Below are 22,691 nucleotides of genomic sequence, written 5' to 3'. Positions count from 1 at the left end.
AAGTGAAAACAAGTGTTATTTTTGGCAGAATATTTTCTTTTTGAGTCAGATCACCAGTGTTTTTGTCAAGTTAGTTTGTACTGACAAAGTATTTCAATTCGAGCGAAACATGCCCACCATCTTTTGTGGAATCCAATCAATACCAGTTGAGTATTTAACCTTGCCTGCTTCACTTCATAGATTGTTTTTACTGCCAGGAAAACACTTTGGAAACCATATATGTGTGGTGATGGTTTCCTATTGGGCACCCTTGACACGCTAAACCAGTCCAAAGTGGTATTTTAGCAATTGCACTACGTCCTTCCTCAGTTCTGTCTTGGGCAACATTTGGCCTCATGAGAGACATGTTTGACCTCAGAGCAAAGCACCGTGAAGGAGAAGTCTGTAATCTAATATCTAATTATGGGAAACAAGCTCAGACTGCAAACCGTTTATACAGAAACAAAAGCACGCTCCAGGAAACGGGAGCGGACTCACACGCACATCCTAGGCATTGCCGTTAATCCGGAAAATCTCACGAAGGAAAGCAAATATGTCTTGCTCCAAATATGTCTTGGGTGTCTGGTGACATGAAGCTTCATATGTACTGTACAACAATGAAAGGATGCATAGCTAAGTGTCATCATATTAAAAAAGCACATGCCTGCCTGGGTGAATCCCCGTGGGGGAAAAGAGTTAAGCACGGAACAGGGCAATGAGAAAGAATCCCATTGTTGGACCTCGAAATACCGTGACACAGGTATTCTGCTCAATAAGGCCCAGCATTGTACTGTACAGAGAAAGCAAAAACATTACAAGAGGGAGGAGAGGAGGCTCGAGGGGCTACAAATGCTTGAATAACGACCTTGGCATGGATTGTAACCATCCTTTGGAAAACATCTAAGGAAATAAAAGGCCATTTCTCTTTTCCGACAATATCTTTCTTTTAAATCAAGCACAACGTGAATGACTTCCCGAGGAGTTGTTTCATGTTGTCTTTGTCGATGTGTATTTTTGGAATGCCCTTAAGGAATGCAGCATAAAAAATATGCCTATGACTGACCGACCGACCAAACGACCGAACAAACGAACAAACAAACAAACGAACGAATGAACGAATGACCAGATTAAAAAAAAATGCAGAAAAAGGCTGGACAATGAGTGAATTAATGAATTCCAGATTCAGAAAAAAAATGTTGAAAGAGGTTGGAGAAACTTTACTCCTTTGTCTTAATTATGACTTTTTGAACAGAACAGAGTTAAGACTAAAATTAATTCATCGGTAACGGTAGAGCTGCCATTTTGGTAGCTCAAGCAAAATGAGATCTATATTACACAATGTGATTTGTGGTTAAGATACAATATAAAACTCTGAGGCCAGGATTGCATTCACAAAACAAAATAAAATATCTGACCACGCAGGAAGTGCAAGAGTGAGGCTATTTGAATTATTGAAATATTGGTGTACTATATTTCCAAGTCTGAGAGAAATCAAACAAAATGGGCATAATCTTTGCATATTCTAAATCCAAAGGCACAAAGGAACTTGTTAAAAGCCCATCTAAAGAATCAGTCACTTGCAGCTGCCACAATTCAATTCGAGGATTCCAATCTCGTCCATCAGTCCTCGTAGCAAGTGAAGTCATTGATTCATCCATTGCCGCCCAGTGCAGTTCGAAGGCATTCCGCTTTTCTCTGGCTCCTCAGCAAGCAGTGGCTGTGATCTAATTACCAGTGGTGAAATTAAGTTGTCTCCCCGAGTTGAGCTGAAGGGACCATTCTTCTTGCGAATAGAAAAGCAGGCTGATTTTCACATCAAGTCATCTTACCGGAAAGAAGCTAATGCAAGAGTGTATTAGTAAAGACCGTGGTCCATTGATTAAAGCTCACTTTCAAGCGACCCATAGATTTTAGATCAGTCCATTATGTAATGTTTTTTTCCAAGGCTTTCTTCTGATTGGTATTGGAGCAAAAGCTATGTATTGTACCAGTATCTGTCACGGGACAGTAGCGTCAAATGCTGGTCAACAATGTGGATTCATACATTTTGTAACTACAACTAATGAAATTATTTTTTAAGTTGCAGTTTTTGAATGCGCAGGATTGTATTGTTTACGTTTTGTTGTTAAATTAAATGACTTGTTACACGCACCGCCTTGGTGCATCACCCCAAACCATAAAATGGCAAATGGCAAACACTTGGTAAAACTCGCTATAGGTAGCCCAAATGAGGCAATAGTGTTGAGAAGAAACCTGATTGTCAGCATCATTTTCTTTTGCAGACAAAGGAAAACAAAGAAGCTTTATAGAAAGACCGTCTATCTACGCACGTGTACCTTCCAATTAGATTTCTACCTGAGCACGCAACCAATTTTCACACAATACTATTGGCATTACTCTTAGACTAGTTAGCCTCCAGCTTTGCGAATACCACGGGTTCAAACATATGTCAATGAGACGAAAACAAAGCGTCCCATAGACAAACGTCACACTGACACCACTGCTGCTGTGGTTGCATTCCTCCGGCTTGTGTCTCAACAAGCAAGTGAGCTCACCTAAGGAAAAACGGCTTGACCCGCTTCAGCCAACATGCATACTCACCAAGTGCTTTGTCCGGCCATTTTCTTTATGACTGAGACAGGACCACACACACATTGACTACTGCTGGTATTGTTTCCCATGGTTGCTAAGGTGTCTTTGAGGTATGGCAGACAAGGGATTGGCCACAGTTGTTTCAGGCTAATGAATAGTTTTCAATGGTTGCATGTTTACGAGGAACACAGTTATTTCTTTTGCTCTGAGAAGCCCATGCTTTCTCAAATTTTGCTTTGCCATTATCCAACTGCTACTAGGTTCAGATACAGTATCGGTGGTGATTATGCAAAGCCACAAGCCGACGTTATATATGTGACATACTTGGAGAGTCCTTCTTATTAGGTATTCCGATGAAAAGGGTTACTTTTGCTCTCACTCAAGCAAAGCATGTAAAATGTTTCTAATCCATTTGTCAGACACATTGTTGGTCTTGATTATCAAATACATAAATCTGTCATTTTATTTGTTTTATGGTGCAAATCAATCTCCATTCCGCTGCTGTGGTGGCAACCTCCTATATAATAATTAAACACTCCCAGATAATGATTGAACACGATAAGACAAGAGAGTGCGTAAAGCAGACCTCGGAATGATCACTTTCATTTGCACGGTGAAACAATCCTTCCGCAGGGCTCAAATTACTACTTGTGTCAAATTATCAGCACCATGTCTGCTGGTGTCTTGTTAATCGGGGTTCAGCATGACAATGAGGATTCCAGGATGAGCAAGCAGGAGAGGAGTAACCTGATTGGAGAGTATTACCCAGGTGCCGATATACACTGACCACAGATTTCATACAAACGGCAAGACTAGTGGAAGTACTCTCTGGAAATTGTTTTACTTAAAGATATCTATGTTAAGTTTGAAATTGCGTTTTTGTAAATATTGCTGCAGTTCATCTTTGACAATGTACCAACAAGAACAGAGTCATGATGATAGGGACGAGAGTGAGCAGTCAAGCTGTTTCCAGCAGAGATCATAATAAGCATCGTTAACTTGATGCAACGAGATGAACCATAAAGATATGTGCTTCATTTTGTACTTTGGACACTGTTGTGACTCATCAGCCTTTTGACCTTCGAGCTGATGGTAGATTTGTTGATATTCGTGCCGTCAAACAGACGATGCCAACGGGAGATAGGAGACGCAGAGTCACACTTGGTAAGAAAAAAAAGAACTTCAACATCAAACTCATCCATAACAATGTTGTAATGCAAAGCAACGATAAAAATCGTTTTGACAGAATTTTCCTAAACTGGCATTTGATTTGGTGGTTGTCAATTCGACAACAACATGTTTTGTTAATATTTTGTTAACCAGAGCAGTAAAAAACAGGATGTACCAAATAAAACAGCACCACAAATTACAGACTCAATGTCACATCCAGAAAACGAAGAGAAATGATCTGAGCCAGTGATCATTCATGACGGCAGATATATTTCACATTTAAGTCTCTTTAATTACCAAGCTGCTGTGGAAACCCAGAAACACAGGAACCAAAGCAAGCAGCCAAAAGAAAGAAAAAGCAAAAACAAAGTCTGTACACTTGAACTTTGGTCAGACCTGTGGAACTATTTTCTCATATCACAGTAGTCTCACCTAAGACACAATTGAGTTAAAAATGATTTGAACACATAATTTGAAAAAAGAAAAGAAAAAGTCATATACAACTAAGTATGTTTCTATGATTTGTCTCCACGTGTTTCATCACAGTTTGAAGTCGACTTCAAGTAGCTCCCTGTCGTGGTCGCGGTTTTGAAAGGTATAAACTACCTCAAGAGCAGTTTCACAAGCTGGAAAATACAATGCTTCCTCTCATTGGCACGTTGGGGCTTTTATTGAATGGGACCATATGTTTTGGGAAGCTGCTTTTTATTAGGTATAATAGCTACAGGCCTAAATTTGGCTGTGGTGTGGAGTGCTTCGAACCACTGCCTGAGTGGATTTGGAGCAGGAAGCAGCTGCTTAGGCCAACTTTGGTTGAGCCACAAGACATGAAGCCACTGCTGCAGGTTAAGTTTTGGCAACATCCCCTTTTAAGCCCTTTATCCTTTCTTTCCAGAACCTGTGGACAAAACAGGTACGTAATAACATCTGCTCTCATTGGGATTTCTTCCACAAAAAAATCTTTTGTTTAAATCTTAGGGGTGTAAATCGTTTCATGACTATCTCCTGAAAATTTTCGAAAGTGTGACAAAATGTTTTTTTGTTTATGGAGGATGCTGCACTTGCACTTTTTCAGGGGGTTTACATTGCTGCTGCAGTACAATACAACACAACTTTATTTTTATTTTACAACAGCTACAGTTGGAGTAGTCATCAAAAAGATCAACATAATAAAAGATAACCTGAGTATAATTTCCAGTCCAGTTTCAGCCAATCTGATGTGGGGCGCTCCACCACGGAAGTTCACTAAGTCAAGTCAGCATATTCAGTGACTTTACAGCCCTGCCAATGTGGAGAACTTCAGCGGCATTCTCAATCTAAGACCTGAGGCGACTACAGCATGTGGATGCATTTCATTTGCAAAAAGTGTGGAGTCAAAGTAAAGGATGACGGAACAAAAGTGCTGCATGAAGAGCTACTAGGACTGGTAATAAAGAGGTGTCATAACACTCAGACAACATTAAAATTTTATGATCACTAAAACCTGACTGACATTATTGAAATGGATTTTGATGAGTTTGAGTTAGCCAAGATTTATTTGTATTTCAATTCTGTATTTCAGGCTTTCTTTTTAGTTTATTTGAGTAATTATAATACCTTTCATTTTGTTGTGGAAATATAATGCACATATTCCAAGATCCAAACATTAATCCATCCACACTCCATCCATAGCAATTAAAGTAAAAGGAGAAAAAAAATGAACATGATTGACAAAAAATGAGAGCAATCAAGGCACAACCTAAGGGCCATTGAGACTTTTGAGGTTTTCTCTCGCAGGCTCCACCGCTAAGCAGTTTGTGTTTGCAGCTGCAAGGACGGCTGGACAGCTGGCCACTCGACTGTCTGGGCTTCCCTCCAAGCTAGTGTGGTGGAGGATGCGTTGGCTTTGGGCTTTAATCCTTTCTGGGATGTGCACTTGCACATTTCCATGCTCTCTGAGTGTTGAGATTGCTTTATGAGCCTGAGGAAAAACTTGGAGGCAAAGTCGACCGACTACAAACTATCTGGGGAGGGATCCAGTTGCATCATCAACTTTCTCTAGGATGCAGTGCGAGCAATGATTAATCCCAATATCTAATTTAGAAATTCATAGCAGATGTAAAAGGTCAAATAAGGCATGAGAACCTAAGTATGTTAGTCAAACACTATTATCGGTATGTTTTCATGTTGAATGGCCATGAAAACACAATCAGAGTGCCAATGTTTGAAAAAATAGTTGCAACTCTTTTGCGACTGTCACCGAGGGAAGGTGGTGGAAAAACAGCGTTGATTCACCTTTCATCCAACCTTTCCTCAGAACTTTGCTGAGTGCATTAGTCACACTCATGTAAATCATTAGCAGGTCGTTTTGATGAACAGGACAAGGTAGTGCAAAGAATATGGCTGCCCTTCACATGGCTCTGACCTCAGCTCAATTCAACACCTTCACATTGGAATTTGGTTGCAAGTTTCTCCTTGACTTATGCTCAGGCTCCTTAAAAGGACAAGCCCCTGCAGCAACTTTGGGGAAAGTTGCAGAAAGCTATTGAACTCGATAACGTGTCATTCTCTTTTATACAATGTACAAAAGTTATGTGCTAAAAAAATATTGCATGAACTCTGTCTGACTTTGCAACACATTTATACTTCTAGACATTGCTCTAATCATGCTGTTGCCCTCTCTATCAACTGTAGCCAAAAACATGACTTCCAAATTCACTTCTCTCTAAGGGCCTTCAATATCAACCCTACCAACCTCTTCAGGAGCTGGACTGGATGTGACTTTCCAGCTGAATAACGAGAACAAAATGATCAAATGGTTCTTTCCATAATCACAAAGATTTTGTCAACATTTCATCATCCTTTGTTCTGACTTCCTACTGCTGCAAAGAAACAAGGAACCTGAGTTGGCACTTTGAGATCGATTGAGAGGGTGCGTGGCTTAAATGAGTTTGGAGGTAGTACGCCGCATTTCACCTTAAGACTGCTGAGATTGGCTCCAGCACACCCACAACCCTTGTGAGGATAAGCGGTTCGGAAGATGAAGGAATAAATTAATTTTTTTGTTGGAAATCAAAGGGTAGACATCCTTAAGGGCAAACATTTAAGCAAGAAAGGTTTTGATGAATGGGGCCAAGCAGCGTATGCTGTGTACTCAGAAAAGGAATGTGCTACTTTTTACTGACTACAGAATTTGGACTCATGGGTCAGCTATCAGAACTGGCTGACACTATCAAATATGTTTAGAATCAAATACTCCCCCGATTAATCGGATGCAATTGTCAACAAAAGTTAAGCAACATCACACAAGAAAGATTGATAGTCTCTTTCCCAAAGTAAAAGATGTTTGATAACATTTTATTTCAATCAGGGAATTATTAGTTTTGAATAAAGGGAACCAAATTGAAAAAAGAAATTGTCAATCCAATTAATCGATTCAGCAGGGGAAAAAAAAGATAAACAGATTGAGCAATTATTAAAATCCTTTGATGTCCAGGTCAGTTTGTGCTCATTCCCATTTCCGACAAATGGCATTACTTCCCTTTGTGAAAGCCACACAATGTATTGATTCTATCCAAGTGATGGAGACAATGCAGAGTTGAAAGTTACACCGGAGCAAAACCGGTGGTGCGCTGGCACATGACGACAAAAGAACAAAAGCCATCAATGGAAAAAGGAATTTGAGAAATGTTGAAAAGTCAACAGAGGTGCACACGCACAACTAAATCGTATCCTCAGGTTTCAATGCTAACCTGCCGTTACTTATTGCAAGATCATGCAGAGGATGCGACACGCTGAGGTTGAGTATTTGAGGACAGCGCTCATAAAGTACGTAAGCACAAAGGTCACTTAGCCTTAGGGTAATGGAGTTGAAATGGTTACGAGCAACGTAATGAGTATGTACTGCCTATCATACTCGGGTATCTGTTGATAGTATATAGCTACATGTTGTGCAATGAGGGAGCACAAAATTTGTGGAAGCACCTTGAGCTTATACAATTCGTAATTGACCAACAATTGGGTGGGATTTTTTTTTTTTAAAGAACAAGAAGAGAAATATGTCCTTCAAATGTTGCTTAAGATGAATCAAAGTAACAAAAAGTAGCAAAACTCCACCTGAGGAAATTAGAGTTGTTTTATATATTCCACAATCTAAAAGTTCTTCTAACACAATTGCATCTGCCGCAAACCAAGACAGTGACATAATCAATTTTATTTGCTATTAAACGTTCTCCCCAAAGGCCCATCGTGCTCAGGTGATGGATTTGTGCCAGCTCCCCCACTCCCCACACACTCGCTTCCATTTTGCTGCAATTCTATGCTATGTGCTTAGTGTTCGCTTTGGCTGTTTCCCAGCTCTTGCTACTTTGCACCAGTTCCCATTCCCCTCTCGCTTGGCCCCGCTCTCTCAGTCTCAGCACAATCAAGTGCTCCCGTCAGGCATGGGCATTTCATTAGCTAAGTGCCAATTCCTTAGCAACCGGGCAGGTACAGCACTTGACCATTTGCTGGATGTTGAATTTGAATAAAGGCCTGAGTCTATGCCTGGTGCTTATATAGACAAGGTCTAAACAAATTCAGAAAAAAGAACAAGCAAGTTAAGATCATGAGCTATTTAAATGACTCAGATGAAACTCCACTAATAGTGGGACGGAGATTACATGGTGTAGGTAGGATCATGTTGTGGTTTACTAATGTAAAATAAATAAATGAAAATAATAAAAAGCAATTACTCATTAGTTTTCCGCATTGTCCTGGAACAGCAAGTGAATTTTGGATCACAACCTGAGATACAAGAGCTCTAAAGGGCACTGTTTTTTTTCCAAGTGGAACTTCTTTATGTCCCTTCCCCCAGGGCGGTGAACAGGAGGGAAGCAGCCGCCGTCAGGTAAAATGACCCACAATGTCCCCTGAATGGTGCAGCTAACTTTACACGATCAGGTCATAATGGAGACAAAAGCGAAAGCCAAACAGCCAGACCACCTCCTTTCATCAGTCAGATGAAATTGCACGTCATAATTCCCCTCATACAAACTTCTTATGTGAGTAGCAGAACAGAAACTTCCCAAAAGCCAAGTAGATAACAGCGGAATGGAAAAAATTAGCTGGGATGTTTGCATTTGGCTAGCGTTCAGGTGAAGCAGTCCGGATGGCTGAGGATGCATTAAAACCCACTAACAGTCCTTTTGGGAGAGGCTGACAGCTTTTGCATTGAGTATACTAACAATGTTTGCAGATGGCTAAAAGGCCAACAGGGAACATTGATGATAACCTTGTGCTATGTGCATTTCCTGTTGGCACTCTGCAAACGCACAAAAAGCACTCACCGAGCGGAGATTATTCGTATCTCACTTGACTGTCTTCAAATACTGACTGATGTCTTTCTTTGAGATCAAGGTCAAATGATGGCTTTGAAACATTTTTATGTTTGAGTGTAGACAACAGTGTCCAATTTATCCGCTGAGAAAAAATTTTTGGATGCCGGTGCTAAGTTGAGCTAACTGTGAGATGTTATAGTTCGCGGTTTCTCCTTTTCAAACGGAGACAACCCAAAGATAACCTGGGCTTTTGTTTATTTGCTGATTGGGCTGTTTTTGACTCTACAGTGGAACTCAATTGGACAAACCTTTTTAAACAAATGGGTGTTCACAGGAAACTTTTTGAAAACAAATAAGGAAAAGCTTGGCTCTGTATCCGTGTGGACAGGACCGTAAAATGTACAATACAGGGGCTGGCTGGCAGATTACGAATGTGCTACTGTCAGCTCATACTGACATATTTAATAAAATTGAGAAAACCTGAGGATAAGTGGTAGACCTACAGACACAATATGGATTGATGATTTTTGATTCAAAGTCAAGGTTGAAATAATGAATGAAAAAAAATCACCACTTTTAGCCGAGCTGACAAAGCCTCCTTCCAACTGAACTAGAGTGACAGAAAAAATTTCAGTTTCCAATGGAAAAATAAGACCTTGTCAAGCACATTCCATCATCATCAGAATTGTTCTCCTGTACAGCTAGTTGGTTTTGGGGGGGCAAAAGAGCCTGTCATCTACAGTGTCACATTACGCTGCGCAAGGCAACAAAAGGGAAGCCGAATAAAAAAGAAGCAGCTCAAGCTTCGCAAGTGACTTCTGAAAGGCCCGCTTGACTGACAGCAATAATTTCACCTCATTTAGAATGAAATCCCCGTAAATAATCTGCCAACACGGGAGACTGACTCTGCAAGCCAGAGTAGTCCGGATAAAGTATGCGCGGGTGACTGTGACATCTCAGAGGACAGTCATGCCCTTCTGGGTCTGAAGTTGAACCCACCTGACTAACCCTGTTGGATAGACGGATGGACAGACGGAAGGATTGCCAGATGGATGGAATATAAGTGGTGCAGGACAGTATGGAAAATTCAAAACAACATAATTTATGTGACGATAATGTCTGTGCAGTGAAAACCAACAAGGGCACTTCTGCTCATCCCTGACAATCTTGTGGTCAGGATACAGCACTCTCAACACTGTGGTCTGGGTTTGATTCCCTGTCAGGGAACCGATTGAAAGGTTCAGCAGGAACTTTGTGAGTCCATTATCTTTAACGCCTGTTAATTGAACTATTTAATGGATGGAAGACTGATCGAGTAGATGGCTATGGAGCCTTTTTCTGCCAGGTGCAGAAGACGTTCTAATAAAGCCAAAATGGTTGCCCGTTCTTATCCTACCACAGTCTTAACTGGATTCAACAAGTAAGTGTGCCAAGGGTGCCACAGATGAGGAAAGCCAAGCAAGAAAGAGGTCACAGCAATACAATGGCAGAGCAAAAGTCATCCTTCGAATTGTGTGCCCAAAAATCTTAATCTATCTGTGCGACACCCACCTCCCCCCTTTTCAGCTTTGATGAGTTGACCGCAACAATACGCCAATTCTTTAGAGCTGTCACCATCTCTCTGCTTAATCCCCTCTCAATAGTTCCTCATTCCTTGAACTTGACGGTATGCATTGGCTGCCGTTAGATATTCCTTAATCTGAGTCATGCCACCTTTCGAGCTTTGAGCCTGGATGGAAGACAGGTGGCTGAGAGGAGATGCTTTGAAAAATACAAGACAGCAACAACAAAGCCCCGCACACTGTCACCACCACCCCCACAGAAAGTGGCCTCCAAGCTTTTGTCTATGCTGATCTGAAAAGGGAGAAGCCGAGCATTGGTAATGATTTACAATCCAACTGCGAGTGCTTGTGCATGCCTCGCCCATGTCGCAAAAATATACAAAGATGAAGCATTAAGTCGCAGGTGCACTGTAGCCTCTGGGTAAGGTTGATATAAAATGTGACCCTGTTTTACATATTTTGTGAAAAATGGGACGCCTTCCAAAACTTGGTTTTCAGGATGGATGTTGTCCGCTTATTTCCTGCTCTTAAAAGCACAGATTGAAAATTCTCTTCTTGTCTGTAATTCTGGCATTTTTAGAAATTTTTGATTTCATTAAGCATGATAATCCTGCTCGTAGTGATGCTGATGATTAATTACAAAAAGTCAAACGTGTCTATAGAGGTTGCTGACATTTTTATGGAATGTAATAAAGGCTTGTGTGCCCTGAAGGTACGACGTTTAAGGCGCAGTCTTAAATCTCATTACAAAAAATGAAAAGTACAGTATAGTGCTGGGATTTTGCTCTGATGCGGTGGTCTTAGACCACAATTAAATTATGTTCTAAATAATGGACATAAAAACTAAATCATGGAAAAGCCAACCTTTAATTCAAGTGCATTTGTTCAATGGGGAAAAAAAATCCCACATGCCATCACTCAGCTTTATTAGCACCCGGATGTTATTACTTTGTACGACCTCCTTTTGGCAACAATACAGCATCTAATCTTCCATCATTTTTTACAACATGGAAGAATAAATTGTTGACCATATCTCTAAATCATTCAGGAAATGTTTTGTGGATTCGGACATCGGTTGTTGATTTTCCATTTAGCTTCTTGTTAGAGAACAGTAAGATGTGCAAAAATTACTGAAAGTTGGAGATGCGCATTCAAAAGCTTTGAGAAGGTGAAATTAAGTGCAAAAGTGAGAGCGCAATTTGCGTACATCCTCAAAGGTCACGATTGTTAAGTATTGCTCGTTTTATGTCCTGATTCTGAGTTCCGCCCATCATCAGTCCGCCCCGTTTTACTTGACTAAAAGAAAATAAATCGACCATGTAAAAGCTTTAAACAGAATGCATTTCCCCTGTCCCTTCTTGCAAATCATACACCATTAAAACTGACACTAATTACAGATTTTGAAAAAGCACAAGTGGCCCCTGACAGGCTGTTGACATTTGCAATTTGCCAAAGCAAGATGAGAACATTTTAGTTTAGAGTGTGTCTGTGATGCATGAGAGCATGAGGAGGGGCCAGTCTGTCAAACAACATCAATGCCTTCACGGCAAAGCCTAAATGTGACATTACGGGTATTGGCATGGACAGGTCTTCATGTCACATGCAAAGAAATATATTGTTGTTGTCTTAATGTAAAGAAACACATCCCGTTCATCAGTAGAAAAGCTCCGCCTTTGTGATCACTGTTGAAGTTCAGTCACATTTAGTTTAGTCTACTGCCTCCATCTTTTGTATCTCTTCTTTTAAGACGTCGCTTTAGCAAAAGACCAATGAAAGAGGAGGGCTTGGTTAGGACAAGCCAACAAGGAGGACAAGAAGAAGGAACGGGAGGGTTCAAGGAGGGGAAAAAGAAACCACGCGATGAGAAAAACTGCCTCTCCACTCCAGCTATTGTCTTCATGCAAATTGGAGCTGATCAAGATTCTGCAAGTGCCACGAGCGCTAACCTCAATCTTCACCAACTTCACAGCTGAAGGCCGTGCCACCTTCCTCATAAAACACAGAATACAAGGAAAGAAAATTCTCGTATACATCACCCCAAGCATGAACAAATATATAGATTTGATTTTGCTGTCACCATTGAAATGATGAGAACACAACTTCCTCTGACAACTCACTTTTCATGTGCGCACAGTGGAACGGCGGAAATTTAACCAGATGCCAAGCGAGATGTCACTATATCTCCCAAGATCAGCGTACCGCACTTTAGTAAGAGTCAAAGAATTAAAGAAAAAATAATAATAAAGCATGTTTGGGCTTTTCTTCGCTCTCAGCAATATTTATTCCACCATGTGAACAGTCTTAAATGTGGCTATAATATTTCAAGTACATTACACAAGTACAGAAATTGTGTGCGTGTGTGCGTGTGCGCGTGTGCGTGTGCGTGTGCGTGTGTGTGTGTGTGTGTGTGTGTGTGTGTGTGTGTGTGTGTGTGTGTGTGTGTGTGTGTGTGTGTGTGTGTGTGTGTGTGTGTGTGTGTGTACACACATACATGGTCAAGTTGGTGAGACTTCCTTTCCCACTTATCTCTGTTTGACTCAGAAAGCCATCATGTCCTTGCCATTGTTGGCTAAAAAAACAGAACGGAACGGGGCCGGACAAGTTCCTGCCATGAGTCCGAAAACACAAAGATATAATACAAGGTAATTTTAATCGCTACAGCTGATCATAATGTAATGTTTACTTGTTACATATCCCTGTGGACTTTCAATTTAGTTACCAACAACTTGCTAGTTCTGCTCAAAAGCAAAGACACTAAAAGTGTCACTCCAGTCTCCATTTATTATTTCCGCTGACAGCAAAATGTTGCGTCGCATTTGCTAAAGAATGTGAGAGGGTGACTGAAGAGAATGATTGAAAGGTAGGCAAAGTGATAAGAGAAGAAAACACGACAATTTATTGACGGAGAAACAGATGAGTAGGCGGAAAGGAAGTCACACAGACTGTGTGAGGTGTCGTCCAAAGAGCTCAAAACAAGCCGTCCATCCCGTGTTTGTTGATAAAAGTGGGACTTCCAACTGTTAGGTCTGCTGTGCATCCTGTACATGCAGAAATGTACTTGTGATGCCATCGAGCAAATGCATTTGATCGGATTCTTCCAGTTTTGCAGGGCTATAGTTATTATTATTTATTTATTTTAAATATCTATTTTAAAGATTTATTTGATAGTGGCAGTTCTCTAAACAGAAATTCCATTAAGGTTTCTGCAATCTGGTGGGTGTCCCGGCAAATCTCTTTCCTCTGTGGTTTTGGTACGATGACAGTAAAGTGCCGCACTTGCCACCGCAGCAGCTGCCCTGCTTTAGTAATGCAACCCAGGAAAAGGAATTTGGTTGCCCAGAGGGAGTCCAAATCTCATGCAGACTCCTGCTCTGATTTCTTTATGTCTCAGACACAAGAGGGACTTTTCCGGGTCACTGTACATCCAAGTGACTGCCCAGAATTGCTTTGGGCATTTCAACTCGTCTGTTCTTCAACTTGAAAAGGATTCAAAAGGGACATTGACATCAACTAACTTTGCACCTTACAAGTCAGCAGTTTTAAAAACATCACGCGAATTAAATGAGGGATCTCGGTCCTAGTGGGCTCTTTTAGTAATCTGTTAAAAGTCCCATGCTCCACTTATTTTATTTATTTTATAATAACCAGGTTTGCAAGAGAATCCTGGTTGAAAATGCTCAGAATGGCATGTGAGACAACCGGATTGCACAATATCTGATAAATACTGTAAGATAGGGATGTCACAAATATTCTTGATCATTACATCGATTATTTCATAGAATGATCAAATAATTGGACAAAAAATATTTTATATTTTTTAAAATGTATTAGAATTTATTTTTAAACTGGATATTTTTTTCCCTTAAATTGATTACGATTCAGTTAATGGTTGGGCCCAGAAAATGGGGATAAATGTTCATAAATGTTTTCTAAAGTAAGATGCAGATTTTATTTTTGACGCTCTTTTCATCATAAGTCTGCTTTTTTTCTCTCTTCATGAACACATTTGCAGGTTACATGAAAATTATTTGTTGGCTCAAACTGTAAAGAGGGAAAAAAAACAACCAATGATTCTTGAGAAAACTGCTGAAATTGTATTTTTTTTTTCAATTTTATGCCAAAAAATATCTGCTCATAGAGCCATAGATGGATCACAATCTGGATCTGAAATGGATACAAATTTGTAACTCTATGACACCCTTAGTAACCTTCTCTCAGAAGTAATTTATGTACAGTACTACTATTTGTACGTGTGTATGAAAAGCTGTCATAATGTTATCCTTATTCCACAATGAATGACATAGTCAAACGCAACTAACTAAAAGTGAAACATTTAAATAGGCCTTTTATAATAGGAAAGTCGTAAGAAAGTCTAGTTTTTTAAATCAAGAGACAGCAACTCAATTCTCAGAGAAATTATTAAAGGAAATCTATTGGACAATATCATAACTAAAATACAATACTTGTTATTATTCCTGCCATACAGGGAAAAGGCAGACAGGTAGTTTGAGCAGGTTAGGCATTCCAGACACCTCAGTGCCTCCACCTTGCACAAACAGTGGGAAAGGTCCAAGACTCATTCACAGAAGGAGTAGCAGAGGGGAAGGAAGGGGATGGGGGGCGGGCTTGAGTCACACAGTTCTCTCTCCCGCCCTACCCGTGAAGAATTCCACAGACCTGTCTGCTTGCACGTCATTAACCACGACCACCTGCTGGTAAATCAGTACCCCCGTCATCTTCTCGCTAAGCCAGGCTAACACAATCGCTATGGAGCCCGATCGGAGAGTGTGGATGACTGAGCAGGAAAATGCCCCCGTACAACATACACAGTGTGGAGAATGCATGATACAAATACCTTCTTGGTGAAGACAAAAAAAGAGGGGAGGAGGATACTTTTGTTTCTCCAAAAAGTGATAATGTCTCCTCACCACTAGTACTTTTGGTGTGTAAAACAAAATCCCCAAAACAATGACAGATATAAATAAAAAAAAGCATTCCAATATAGCAATTTCCCTTAAAATTGCATGAAATTTAAGACAATTTCCTATTCTTCTAAATTCTAAGTCCTGATCATAAAACAGCCACAATAGGGCATCCGAAACCAGCCAACGTCTCTAGTCCAGATACTGGAAAATAAGGAACTCGGTACTCACCCATCTCTACTAATTTGTTTAATAAAGAAACATCATTTCACGACAAGTATACCATAAACACTCTTCAGGGGAGGACTCAATGAATGCCTGTCAACAAGCAGTTGTTCACATGATACATGTTTTAGTTGAATTTGATTAAGTAGGGTAGAATTTGAAACAGTAAACCCTCGTGGATTTGTGTTTTCACCGCTGGGTATGTTGGTGGAATGGTAATAGTTTTCCAGGAAGCACTTTGATTCTGTACAGTATAGAATCAAATGATCTGTGTTTCCATTGTAACACATGCCAATATATCCTCCTATACCATCCTACTTTTCAGTACTCTTTTGTTTGAAGTTTTTGGTCTTTGGAGGATAGGACTGGATGTGCATTTCTTCTTACTTCTCCTGAATTCTCAAATTCCCAGTGTCAAGTATCTCACACAAAGCCCTTTTCTTGAGAGCATGTCTCCCAGTCGAGCTCCCTGCCAGGCATTCCGGAGTCTATCCAACATGACAAGAATGAGGAGAGAGCATGGGAGCGCACAATGAGTCTGGTGGCAGGTACAGTCTTGTCCCATTGCTTACATACAAATCTCTGAAGGTGGTTGGTTGCGCACAATCTGATCGAACTAAACTCTTTTTAATTAAAATGGTAGCACTAAAATAATCCTAAAATACTATCCTTTTCCATGAAGGCATGTCGTTATCTGGACCAGTTTATATAGATTTGATAATGGGCCAAACCTGCTACTCTTGAAACTTTGAATAGCATATGTGAAAACATAAGAAACATGTATTTAGCTTCAAAAAAATTTAAGTTGTTTTCTCCTTGAACATGCTTTTTTTTCTACAGACTGATTTGCGGACCGAATCCATGAAGGACCTGCTAGCAGAAATTCCGGTGCGGTTTAATTGTGGCTGAAAATTGTTGAACCAAGAGCTGTATTTTAAATGACTGAACTACAGGTAGTAAATATTCATTTGGAGGAGAGAAAGTGAACTTTAAATGAAAAGCACCTTTACTTTTAATCATTGATTTCTTGGAGCGCTCTGAGCATTCATTCAAGTTGAACAGTGCCATGAGAAAATGTGGTTGTGAAATAAACCATCTTTAAATACCTGGGCCAAAACACACAGGGACAATAGTAGCCAGTCAGTCGGAGCCAAACTCAACTTGAGGCAAAGCCACTTTTAATAGAACTAAACATATGTGAAATCCTTTCACCTATCCCACCCTGACTTCCACCCCCAGTGCTCAAAGTCGCTCTATTACTAGTTAAATCTTAACTTTAAACAGCTGCAAACAGTAAAAGTTAAACAGCAGCAAGCTCACTTCCCATGGGGCATGGGGGCACAGGTGGCGAGCGTCTTCATGACCTCTAAAGATGTGCTATTCATGGCTACGCTGAGAAAGAGAGTAAAATCGAAACAAATCATGATATTGAGTTAATGTTTGATGCATCAAATTGAAAATGGTGCGAAGCAGTCGTAAAATGTGAGAACACGCTAATTGGAGTGTTAATTGGCTATAAGGGTTTAAGCCCTGACTTCAAATAGCAAAGCAAATGAGTGTAAAGGTCAGGACTCACTCTTTGACCACTCAAGTCTGATCCCTCAGGTGTTCGTCATCCATGTAAGGCCAAAGCTTCACCATAGCAACAAAGCTCCTAAAATGACTCAGGTGTCTTTGAGTCATACGGTTTGGCTATATTATTTAAAATATTTGTAGCTTTAAGAGATCTCATATTGCTTTCAGTGTATTTAAAAGAGAGAAAAAAAGATTTGAGACAGATAAAGCTCAAGTCACAGGAAACATTTTTTAGAATTTGGCATTTCATCAAAATGGCGGCTCGGTGGAGCACTGGGTAGCACGTCCGCCTCACAGTTAGGAGGGTGCGGGTTCGATTCCACCTCCGGCCCTCCCTGTGCGGAGTTTGCATGTTCTCCCCGAGCCCGCGTGGGTTTTCTCCGGGCACTCCGGTTTCCTCCCACATCCCAAAAACATGCTTGGTAGACCGATTGATCACTCCAAATTGTCCCTAGGTGTGAGTGCGTGTGCGAATGGTTGTTTGTCTCTGTGTGCCCTGCGATTGGCTGGCAACCGGTTCAGGGTGTCCCCCGCCTACTGCCCGATGACGGCTGGGATAGGCTCCAGCACGCCCGCGACCCCCGTGGGGACTAAGCGGTTCAGAAAATGGATGGATGGGTGGATGGATCAAATTTCATTGGAATTTCTGCCTACCTTCCACACAGTGTTCCACATCCTCCAGGTTGCGCAGCGTAATCCTCATCAGACTTGAGTTGAGCATCAGTTCGTTCTTGTGTTCAGCCCCCATGGACTCCGGGGCAGGGTTAAGAAAGAATATGCGAGTGTCTCCCGTGGCAACCTGGTTGTCGCAGATGCCGGAGTTGCCAAAGCCACCAATCATCACCTTGTTGCCACCATCCAAGAGAATTTCACGGTTTATGCTGGTCTTTCCTTTCAAGTAACGCCACACTCTGACCTATTGGGTCAAAGGACGACAGGAAAACACGACTCAGAACAAAACATTGGACTATTAATTTGTATTATGAAAATCTGATTTACTGTAGTTAATTTTGAAGGATCTGAAATGTTTGGAGAAGCCGTGCTTCAAACCTGGGACCACTGGAGCGGTTTGCTCATGAGAAGTGTACCATAATACATGTTGGCAGGTGCACAACTCCCATTGAGTGTTACAGAAAAGATTTGATTTATCAAAATGTTGTACAACAAATTAGAAAGTTATGTTTGTTTTATATACATAGCGATATAATAGTTTAGCTGTACCACAAAAAAAGGAGATATGACAAATTTTCATGAGTTAATTTTCAGGATATTCTTAGTTATAACTTTTCTTTGTTTCACTTTTCGGGGGAATATTTTAGGGTTTTCCTTCTACAATGGAATGGTGCCAACAATTTTTCCAAATGCGTATGGGTTTAGATGTTGTTCAACAATACATCCACCAGAGATCAACACAAATCAAAGAGTTCTCATGGGGATGCGTGGAATATCAGGCATCCATAAATAAATAAAAAGTCATAGCGTCATCAAAATTGAGAACGAAACACACAAAATGCAAAAACTTTACTCTGTTTTTGGGAACAAAATATCTCTCGAGTGTGTTAACATAAGAAATCAGTATTTCAGCAACCACTACAGTCGAAGATTGCTTGACATTATAGGAAGTGGCACAAGATCTGATGTATGCATTGTCACGGGAGGACCATTTTCATTTTGGAGGAATAGTCTTAGTTTAGCAATTGGTCGCGGTTTCAGTCTCCAATGGAAGAACTGTGCGTGCCTCTAATCTACACAGCTCGTTCACTCAGAGATGGAAAGCGAGTTGACCGAACATGGTTGTTTATTTTGACAGATTATAGAGTGGTCTACCACAAGTCGACTGCGGTGCAGAAGTTTCACAATAAGTGGCCATGAAATGGGGAGTGAGGATGACTCCTTCCAGAGCAAAGCAACAGAAACAGTGGATAATTTTTTTCCAATGCTATTTTAAGAGCTATACTCAAAATCTGCTGCCAAAATTTCAGAAAGGTCTGATTAGAAATCAAATTTTATAATATATTTTTATACCTACATACCGTACACGCATACGTAGAAGTGCTTTTGTACTGACTTTGGGTGAAAGGTGGAGGACACCCCCGAACTCGTTGCCAGCCAATAGCAGGGCACAGACATGTATAGACAAACGCCCATTCACATTCACATTCAAACCTAAGAGCAATTTAGAGTTAATAAACTACAAACTAATTAGTGCGGAATAAAGTCAGAGAAACACGGGGAGAACATGCATACAAGATTCAGGAGATTCTAACCCGAACCTCAGGCCACTGTGCTAACCACTTGGACCACTGTGCTTAATTATCTGCTCCAAATAATCAATTGCTGTACCCTAGCATGTGAAATGACCTTGACAAATTAGCAGGCACACTAACCTCCCCCTACGCTGAGTCATGGTATTTGTCCAAGGTTTCCCATGGTTTTTTATTTTGCCCAGGCTTGGACCTTTTATCTTGCTTAAATATTCATTAATAGATTATCTTAAATATTTAGAACTTAAGTGTAAATTTGGCTGACCCCACAGTTGGGACAATTTGGCCCAATTTTGAGGGTAGTTTTCAATAAAACAACACAATTTAATAGAAACGTGCAAACCCGTTTTTTTTTTTAATAGAAAAAAAATTGTCGGGTCAAAGTGATCCAATGAGTGCGTCAGATTTTTTTTTACTCAAATTGTGTCTGTGTGTGCATGTGCGCGCGCGTGCGCGCGTGTGTGCATGTGCGCGCGCGTGCGCGGGTATTGACCTAGCAGTTTTTAAGTGTGCTGTGTTTTTTGTTGCACAGGTATTGACCTAGTATTCATCAGCTAATTGAGATACCAAAATATTAGATGTTAATGAATTAATTTAATTAATTTTAATTAATTTATTATAATTATTGTATCCCGCTGCAGTATGTTATAGTCTTTTTTGAGGTCATCTGTTGCTCACAGAAAAGAAAACCATCTCCTAACCAATTGTGTCAATTTGCACTGCAATAACCTGTTAAGGTTCTTTTTCCGGTAAGGAGATTGGCTTTAAAGTTGCTCTAGTTTGTTGAATTGTTGTGCATGCAGCAGGTGTACCGGCTTCCTTGTTGCAAAAACCACAAACCGATCGCATGTGGGGAAAAAAAACTCACCTTGCAAGAGTAAGTGTTGTGTACCGGGTCCATGTTTATGATTTCGTCCACTGTGCCCGTCAAAACTACGTTGGCCTCTTCTTCGCGATCCTCCAAGTCTTTTTCCGGGCAACTGGCTGCACAGGATCGCAACAGGACCATCAGCAGACCGGCGAGGAGCAGCGTTGCCGGCCCGACTCCGAGTCTCCGCTGTGAACTCATGACCGCCGCACGGATTTGCATAAGTTAACTTTTCTTACAAAAAAAATCAAGTGGTTGTCTAATGTTACCACCGGGAGTGTACGACAACTCCAAATGGTTGTCAAAGGGTTTGGATTTTGGACCGCAACTTATCTACCGGCTTCCCGTGTCTCTTCCACTCCGCAGCCCTGTTTCGCGCATCTGCAGCCGGGATTGAAAATCTCCTTTCCACCGCCGCCGGCTGGAAGAGAGAGTAAGGAAGGAGGAAGGGGAAGAGGGGTCTCTCACGCGCTCGCGCTCTCTCTCTGCAGGAATGTTACAGCACTTTTCTCTCCCCCTCTCTCAAACACACGGATTTGCATGCAATCTAAATAGCTGATCCCACAAGTGTGTCTGTGTGTGTCCTCTGGGGGGTTTGCAAGGATGGTCAAGCAAAGTGGCTGATCAAGGGCGCCCCCTGCAGTCGCACAGACAATCCCCTAAACAATTTTAGAAGAGAAAGACGCGAAAGCTGTGGATGAGCTTCGTAAGTAAAACTATTGCAACACTATAAAAAAAATGTAAAAAATTGCGCAGTTGACTTCAAGCAAAGGACATTCATTTGTTATTTCTTTCAAATTTAATATTTTCAAGAGAGTTGATAGAATGCTGTGACTTGGCATTTACATTGAATGGTCAGCAATTTTTGTGGAGTATTCGTTCGACCTTGAGAATCAACATAATGTAAAAAGAGTGTTTATAATATCAAATAAAACCTATGTGTGATCTGTGCTGTATTTGCAGTCTCTTCTGTCTACCATAAACACTTTTTTATGTTTACGATTTGCATCTATTAAAATAAAATCATGTACATTTACATACCAATCTTCATTTGTTTATTTATTCATCCATCTATTTTTCTTCCACTTCAAGGTCGAGTCGCAGGGGCAGCAGCTTCATCAGGGAAGCTTAGACTTCCATCTCCCCACCCACTTTGACCAGCACTTCCAGGGGAAAAAATATTTGGATGTGCTGATTTTAATTCCAACCGCTTGCTTCACACTCAACTGTGAGCCGCTGCAGTGAGAGTTGAAGATTGTGGCTTGATGAAGCTACCACATCATCTGCTAAAAGCAGAGATGAAATATTGAGGCCAACAAACCGTGCAATTGGACCCCCTCGACGCATTGGATGTGCCTGGAAATTCTGGCAATAAATTGTGAGAACCAGGAACAGTGGATATTTTAAATCCTGGTGCAGTTTTAGCGCTACCACACCGTATGTCTAACTCAGAATGAGAAATTAATCTTATAAAGCCGCACAATCGCGATTGTTTTTATTTTCCAATGACAATTAAAAAGTAGTTATTTTTTTTTTATGTCCAAAACCATTTTCTAAATGCAGATACTTCACAATTACAAGAAGCTTTTGAGGGTTGCAATAAAGTTTTACCTACACTACAATTTATGGTTGAAGAGCCTTGAGAAACCAAATTCTAATGCTGCACAGGCCTAGGCTAAATACACACTGTGTCATATGTCATTTAGGATCCACGCTTATGTCATAAACCTTGTATAAATGTATAAATGATACCACATGGTTATATTCTCAGGGTTCCGTTTAAGAACAGACAGTGCGTCAATTGCTCGTCCTTAAAAGCTGTAATTTTAACTAGGCGTCTATTCCTGGGGAAAATGACAGGCTTGCTCCTGCACAGTTGCCGGAGAAGATATTTGTAGGAAATTTGTTCCTGAACCTCATTTTGGACAATTGAGTTTGTACAAAAGAAAACTTTCTTGGACAAAATGGGGGTTGGGGATTGCACCAGGTGAAATATTACAACAGTGACTTGCAGAGGAAACTCACTTGATCATGACAGTCTGGCATTGCTAATTGTTTATTCAACCATGATCTGTGACCATAAATATTAAATGAGAGAACAAAATCAAAAACACCATCAACATGTGTGGCCTGGAGCTGATCCATGCGTCCAATGTTGGTCCTCACTTCAGATTAGTTAGAGCCACAACTAAAATACATTTGTTTCAGTTCCTTAAATAACAATCTTCTCATAGCTG

The 22,691-nt window shown here is 40.7% G+C and overlaps 1 protein-coding gene across 6 annotated transcripts in view; it reads right to left on the bottom strand.

Annotated features, from left to right (window-relative positions):
- The window catches only part of agrn (agrin), a 180,706-nt gene extending 159,778 nt beyond the window's left edge, over positions 1-20,928 (bottom strand). For 2 of the 6 annotated variants that reach the window (XM_068650011.1, XM_068650014.1), the window contains exons 1-2: positions 20,455-20,925; positions 17,977-18,238 (exon numbers count right to left, since the gene is read on the bottom strand). In XM_068650011.1, coding sequence (XP_068506112.1) covers positions 17,977-18,238; positions 20,455-20,676 — 484 coding nt within the window. In that variant the 5' untranslated portion in view covers positions 20,677-20,925. Of the gene's footprint in view, positions 1-17,976; positions 18,239-20,454 lie in introns of all 6 variants that reach the window. The other 4 variants (XM_049754517.2, XM_068650012.1, XM_068650015.1 and 1 more) reach the window with 3 other exon arrangements.
- Positions 20,929-22,691: the final 1,763 nt, after the last annotated feature.

This window comes from Syngnathus scovelli, chromosome 2 (assembly GCF_024217435.2).
Source record: "Syngnathus scovelli strain Florida chromosome 2, RoL_Ssco_1.2, whole genome shotgun sequence".
NCBI lineage: Eukaryota > Metazoa > Chordata > Actinopteri > Syngnathiformes > Syngnathidae > Syngnathus > Syngnathus scovelli.
The sequence above is the reverse complement of the archived record's forward strand: the minus strand, read 5'-3'. Positions and strand labels throughout refer to the sequence as shown.